At 47.1% G+C, this 6,133-nt stretch overlaps 1 protein-coding gene across 6 annotated transcripts in view; it reads right to left on the bottom strand.

The window, feature by feature from the left end:
- Positions 1-2,105, bottom strand: part of ZBED1 (zinc finger BED-type containing 1) — a 282,308-nt gene extending 280,203 nt beyond the window's left edge. For 2 of the 6 annotated variants that reach the window (XR_012641273.1, XM_074966110.1), the window contains exon 1: positions 1,289-2,105. Coding sequence is in view for 1 of the 6 variants with exons in the window: in XM_074966152.1 (XP_074822253.1) it covers positions 400-508 (109 nt within the window). In the remaining 5 variants the exon portion in view is untranslated. Of the gene's footprint in view, positions 1-399; positions 548-1,288 lie in introns of those variants that run through there. The other 4 variants (XM_074966152.1, XM_074966159.1, XM_074966166.1 and 1 more) reach the window with 4 other exon arrangements.
- Positions 2,106-6,133: the final 4,028 nt, after the last annotated feature.

Consider the following 6,133-nt stretch of genomic DNA (forward strand, 5'->3'; position numbering starts at 1 on the left):
ATGCTCAAATAAATTGGTTAGTCTCTAAGGTGCCACAAGTACTCCTTTTCTTTTTGCGAATACAGACTAACACGGCTGCTACTCTGAAACCAGTCAGAGGGAATACATACTCTAGTCAGCAGTGTACTCGCATTCCTCAACGCTGTTCGGTCAAGGACAGAAACATCAGTCTGAACGTTTAGTACCGTTTTCATTTCTAAAGGGCTTCTCATTTTTAATAATAATGTATCTAGGCCTTTAAATATGCTGCTGCCCCAGTATTATAGCACCCTGTAGCAAAACAAAATACAACAATAATAGCAATAGCAATCAAGGGATGAAAATCATGCAGGTGTGGAAAATAACAGAGCAGGATGTGTTTCCTGTAGTGTTCTCTGTGCCGCTCAAATATACACTCACCGAGTCTGCAATTACACACTTTATCAACAGATTCGGAGACTGCTGGGTTTGCTCGGTGTTTAACCCTTAGCCATTGATCCTCTTGCGCAGGGTAACGTGCTTTTGCCATTCAGAATTTACAGTGCACATTTTTTTTCTTTTGGTAAATCTATTACAAGGGGGGGGGAGAATGAAAAAAATAAAGAAATAAAGAGGAAAAAACCTTGTGTTTTCGCCATGAAACGTGTGTACTTTTGCCCTTTTAATAATACATATGTTCTCCCTAATTTTCAATTACTTCCTTGATTTTCTCTTTCAAATTGACGAAGCGTTTGCTTTTCTATCTCATGGGCTCACCTTTATGGTCTGTTTAGCGCTGCAGCTACCTCCTGCATACCAATGTGGGGCTGCAAAAGGCACCACCACATCAGTCTTACTTTCCTTCCAGCCTTTTCCCTACTACCATCAACCAGACGCATTTTTTAAAAGGAGTTCTCGCAGCAAAGATAAAGACATGGATCCTATTATAGTTCGGTACTATTGTATATATCTCCAGTGCCCCAGGATCAGACAGAAACGATGCACCTAGCAAGACCAGGCTAAGCGGAAAGACCCCGTGAAATAAAAATGTTCTCGGAATAAAAATGACAGAAAACATTGTCCGCACAAGTTTGGGAAAAAACAAAGGGACCATTTATTTTTGGTGACTGTATTCACCCATGAAACAGCTGTGGAAGGCAGTCCCGGCAATCTGACATTGCAGTACTTTCTGAGATCAGAAGTGCAGCGGGAAGGTTTTGTTGTACAATCATTGCTTAATTAAGCACAAGAAGTTCTTTCTTCTCTCCTTATGTCCCCCCCCTCCCCCCCCCCCGGCACGCATTTGTACACAAGATCTGTGGAGACTCACCGGGTCACCCTGATCTCTGAAGGTCAGTCTCAGGTTGTGCCTCGACTGTGGTTCTCTCCCCTGGGCTCTTTTGGCTGGCTTCGGTTTTGGTTTGGCTTGTGTGTGTCTGTCACTTGTTATGTTAAGCCGTTGCCCAGCATCCCAGCTCAGATTCCGTGGTCGCAATCCACATCTCGGCAGATATACCAGAGAATCACATAGAGGATCAGGAGGATGGCAAAGATGAACAAAGCTACCAGAATAGCCTTGGTCACAGGAGAAATGAGGGACTGCATGTCACCCAGCAGGAGCCGCAGCCGGAGGAGAGGAGCGGGGTTAGTAATTGCAACGATCCTGATGGTCTCTGGCAGAAGCCCCCCACCCACCCTCCCTCCTACCCTGCCAGGCAAGCAGTAGCCCCCACTAAAACCGGCGGTGCCTCTGCATTGGTTCGTGCCGAGTCGACAGCGCTTTAGCAACGGGCTTCTTCTTCTTCTTCTTCGAGTGTGCGAGTGTGCGCGAGTGTGGCAAGGGAGACGCTCACTCCACGGGGCACGGTGCGGCGCTCACATGCCCCCGCTGCGGCTCTCCGGCAGGGAAGATCAGCGCTCCGCTGGGAAGAAGAGGGGCCAGAGCGGGCGGGTGGAGCGAAGCTGATAATCCGGCCATGGGCGCCGCCGGGGCTCCAGCGGCACTCGCCTCTTTCTTCAAGCCCGCGCCGCGGGGGAGGCGGGAGCTGCAGACCCGGGGCGTTCAAACTTCGGCGCGGAGACAGCCCGGAGGGGGCGGGGGTGAAAAGGCCGGCTCCCGGGAAGGTCTCCGATGAAAGCCATCAAAGGGCAGTGGGGGGAGAGAGGGGGGTGGGGGTGCAAGTGGCGGGAGCCCTGCCTGCCTGGCTGGAGCACGGTGCTTTCCCCTGGTGCTGTGCGTGTGAGAGCCGGAGCTCGCGGGGGGGGGCGTGTGTGTCTGCAGCGCCGGCCGCGGGGCTGCTGCAGACTGGGAAGCCGGCTGATTAGTATTCCGCCCAGCAGAGCCTTCCCGCCCCTCGCTGCATCTCCCCTCGCTCCCTCCCCCTGCTCTCCTTCACGCCCCGTCCTCCCCTCGCCTCGGCGGCGCCCCTTCTCCCCCAGCCCCCGCGCAGCGGGGCAACTTCGGCCGTTGCCGTGACTATAGTGAGCGGGGGGCGTACAATGGGATCCCCCCCACACCTTTAATTGGCGTCCCCGCCGCCCTTATGCTTCCTGGGCGACCCGCTGCTTGCCACCGAACAGGGCAAAGAAGGGAAGGAAAGCTGGGTGTCCCCCCGCCCCCCAGGGCTCGCACCCCGCCCGAGTGTGCCGCTGTGGCCGGGAGGGGTCGTGACGAAGACCCCGCGCGGCAGCCGCGATTGGGCGGGAAGCTGAACATCAGGCGAGGCGGACGCTCTTCGCCGCACTGTTCTGAGCCCGCATACAATGACCCCGGCTTCGAGGGGAGGGATGGAATTGGGGTGTGAGGCGAGGGGCATCCCTCAGAGGCAGGTGCTGCTCACCGGCTGAACTGAGACAAGGGGTCCATGTGGTTCCCTGTGGCGATGCGGCGGGACTGGGTCTCTTGGGCGATTTACTAGGGGCCCTCCAGAAAAAGCCTCCACCAAAACGGGGAGCGGACAGGCATGCCCTGCCTCAGCCAGCCCGCTGACCAGCGAAGGGTGAGGCACGCTACCCGCGCGCGCTGGTTTCGGATTCAGCGTCCATGCAGGAAGGCGCTTGCCCTCTGTGGCCATCCAGCGAGGTCAGAACCCGAGAGATCCTCCCCGGAAGGGGTGAGCAGTTGTCCAGTTCTGTCCACCACAGGTATTAGAAAAATCCTGCCGAAGGGGGGGCGGGGGGCAGTCACAGAAGAGCAACCCAAGTTATGAAGGGGGAGAAGGAAAGCTTAAAAGCCAAATGTGTGTAATTTGGATAAAGGAAAAACTGGGGAGACATCAGAATACTCTACAAATATTTGATGGGTGCAAACATCAAGGTGCTGGAGGAGTTACCTAATGTGATGCCTGGGGGGACACAGAAGAGCAATGAGACATAACAAAGGGGAGTTTTAGACTGTATGAAGGAAAACCGCCCTGATAGTGAAATGTCTAATGGCTGTGGAATAATCTCCCAAGGGAAGTGCTGGATACTCCCATTACTTGGAATTTTTTAAACTTTTCTGTTTTTATCTAGGAAGGATGGTTTTGTGAGTGAGGAATCTGACGGAGACTCAGGCCATTTGGGAATACCCACAATTCCTGCCTCTGCCATATAGTTCCTGTGTCACCTGGGGAAAGTCACTTAATTTGTCTGTGCCTCAGTTCCCCATCTGCAACATGTGGATGACAATACTTCCTTTCTCCCATTCTCAGTCTTGTCTCTTCAGAGTGTAAACTTTTCAGGGTAGAGAGTGTACGTTCATAGAGTTCTTTGCAAAATGAACTGCTTGGCACCTCCAGGTGCGATTGTGTTACAAATAATAAATGTGTTCATGAAATCCAGCATAGAGTCCATGCTCACCATGACTCGTTACTTTATCACAGATAAGTCTGGTAGTAGATGCTATTTCAAAAGCAGGTATATTCTAGAGATTTAGGACATATTGCTATTAATACCAACAAGGCATCTTTAAAACTCATCTTGGCCTTGTAATAGTTTGTTTAGTGGAAGATGTAACTATAAGAAGAAAAGTAGTTGTTCCACAGAATGGCTGCTTTTCACAGTCTGGCATTTAGCACTTATTCTATGTTGTCCTTAGAGAAGCCTTTTTTAACTTGACAGCACTCCAGCAAGTAATACCAAACTTAGCAGCATTAGACATAGTAGTAACAAGAAAGTTTGTTTAATACTACAGAACTTTTCAGAGGGGGAACCAGAGTAGTGCATGTAGTTTTAAAAGGAACACCATCACTCTGTTTATCCTCCAAATGTAACTTGAACAGTCTGGGAAGGAATAGCTTTTGAATTCTACACATATAATTCACATTTACATAAATATTAGAGCATGACTGAGAAATTAAAAATATAGCTTGTCTGTGTTTTATGTGCTGTCATTGGTGGAGAGTGAGCAAACAGAGAAAGCACAAGTTGACTAACAAACCTGTTACCCAAACTATCCTGATTTATGTTAACAAAGCTGGCTTACAAATAAGGAAGTAAACAGAAAAGTCATCTCAGTTTTAAGATCCCTTATAAGTAAGAGAGAGTGGAAAGGGAAATAAATATTTGCTAATTAGAAAAAGTCAACATTGATAGGAAAAGACATTTTAATTTTCATCTTGTAAGATGACGTTAAATTAAAGGAGAGTAGTGATGTAAACTATTGATCATTCTCCTTTTAATTTTCTCTTTTGTTATCTTTGAGAATGAGACTGAGCTACAGCAAATACAAGTTTACCATGAATTGATACATACAAAAATTTGTGCATAAATCACAAATGATGCGGTAGTGTGGATAGCATTAGGTGTGCTGAAATTAAATCCAAACCCAATGTGCTTACACAAGACAGCCATTTGACATAGGCTCCTTCAAATATCTCTTGATGTCACAGTGAGTCTTAGCCAAAACAAAACAATCCAAACTCTGTTCCTGCCATGCTCTATCTCTACTACGCTTCTTATCCAATGTCCTAAGATGTAAATGGCATCAGTTACAAAAAAAAAAAAAAAATTTCTTGAGTGCATGATAAAGCCAGTGGATCTAATACAATCCCAGGTTTTGCTGGTCTATGTCACCACAATAAAGGATATATTCAGGTGGAAAGTACCTCCAAAGCACACACAACCCCCTCTCTGCTGGGCGGCCTGAAGTCAGCACACCCTCAGAATTGGGCTGTGCTGTGTGATGAAAGGTGTGGCCAATGTCTGCAGTCATTGTTTTAAAATAACATTCAAAGCCTGATTCCTCTGTTGCTTACAGCTTCTGCACATGCATAACGCCAGTGACATCAGTGAAATTACCCCTGAGTGTAAATGAGAGGAAGATCAGGTCCAGGGAACCAAACAATAACTGATGAAGTCCAATTTGCTTTGTTTACAGGCTCCCCACATATATAGTATCCACCACAGTTATTTTCTGTTTTCATTGGTTTCTATGGCATTGTGTGGAGAAGAAATATAATAGATATCTGTTCTATTAAAATGGTTTTGAGACTAACAGAACTCCACATAGGGTGTTCACAAAAAGAAAAGGAGGACTTGTGGCACCTTAGAGACTAACCAATTTATTTGAGCATGAGCTTTCATGAGCTACAGCTCACTTCATAGGGTGTTATCACTTGTGTATTATAACCATGTCTAAGGTGCTCAGTGTACATGTCAGATGTTCCTATATTTCTTTTCATAACAACAATAAGACTAAGAGTAAAATCCCGGCCTTGTTGAAGTCAGTGGGAATTTTACCATTGACTTCAGCAGAGCCAGGATTTTACCCTATAATGCGGTAATGCACAGTAAACTCAGGAAAAAGTGAAATATTGTCTTGAAGATAATCCAATAAAAGGTATAAATAACTGAATATGAAAAGGAAACAATGGGAAAGTAGATAGCTTAAAGCATTGGTAATGGGCTCTGGAATCTTTGACCACCGCCCCATTGGTTAAAAATCAATCCCAAACCCATAGTGACCAAAAGATGCTAGTGTCACTGCCAGGTGTCTGAGTTAGCAGTTTTGGGCATTTTCCCAATGGACATGCGTCCACATCATAAACACACTAAAACACTAGTGGCAATAACAAACAACCTTACTGACAGTTTACATAAAAAGGTCAAAGATTGGATGAGTTGGTAGATTTTAGAGGGACTGAGAAATATTGGCAAAGCACTGTGTTGCTGTCTATGCCTTATCTATTCTGTG

Source organism: Natator depressus, chromosome 1 (genome assembly GCF_965152275.1).
Source record: "Natator depressus isolate rNatDep1 chromosome 1, rNatDep2.hap1, whole genome shotgun sequence".
Taxonomy (NCBI): domain Eukaryota; kingdom Metazoa; phylum Chordata; order Testudines; family Cheloniidae; genus Natator; species Natator depressus.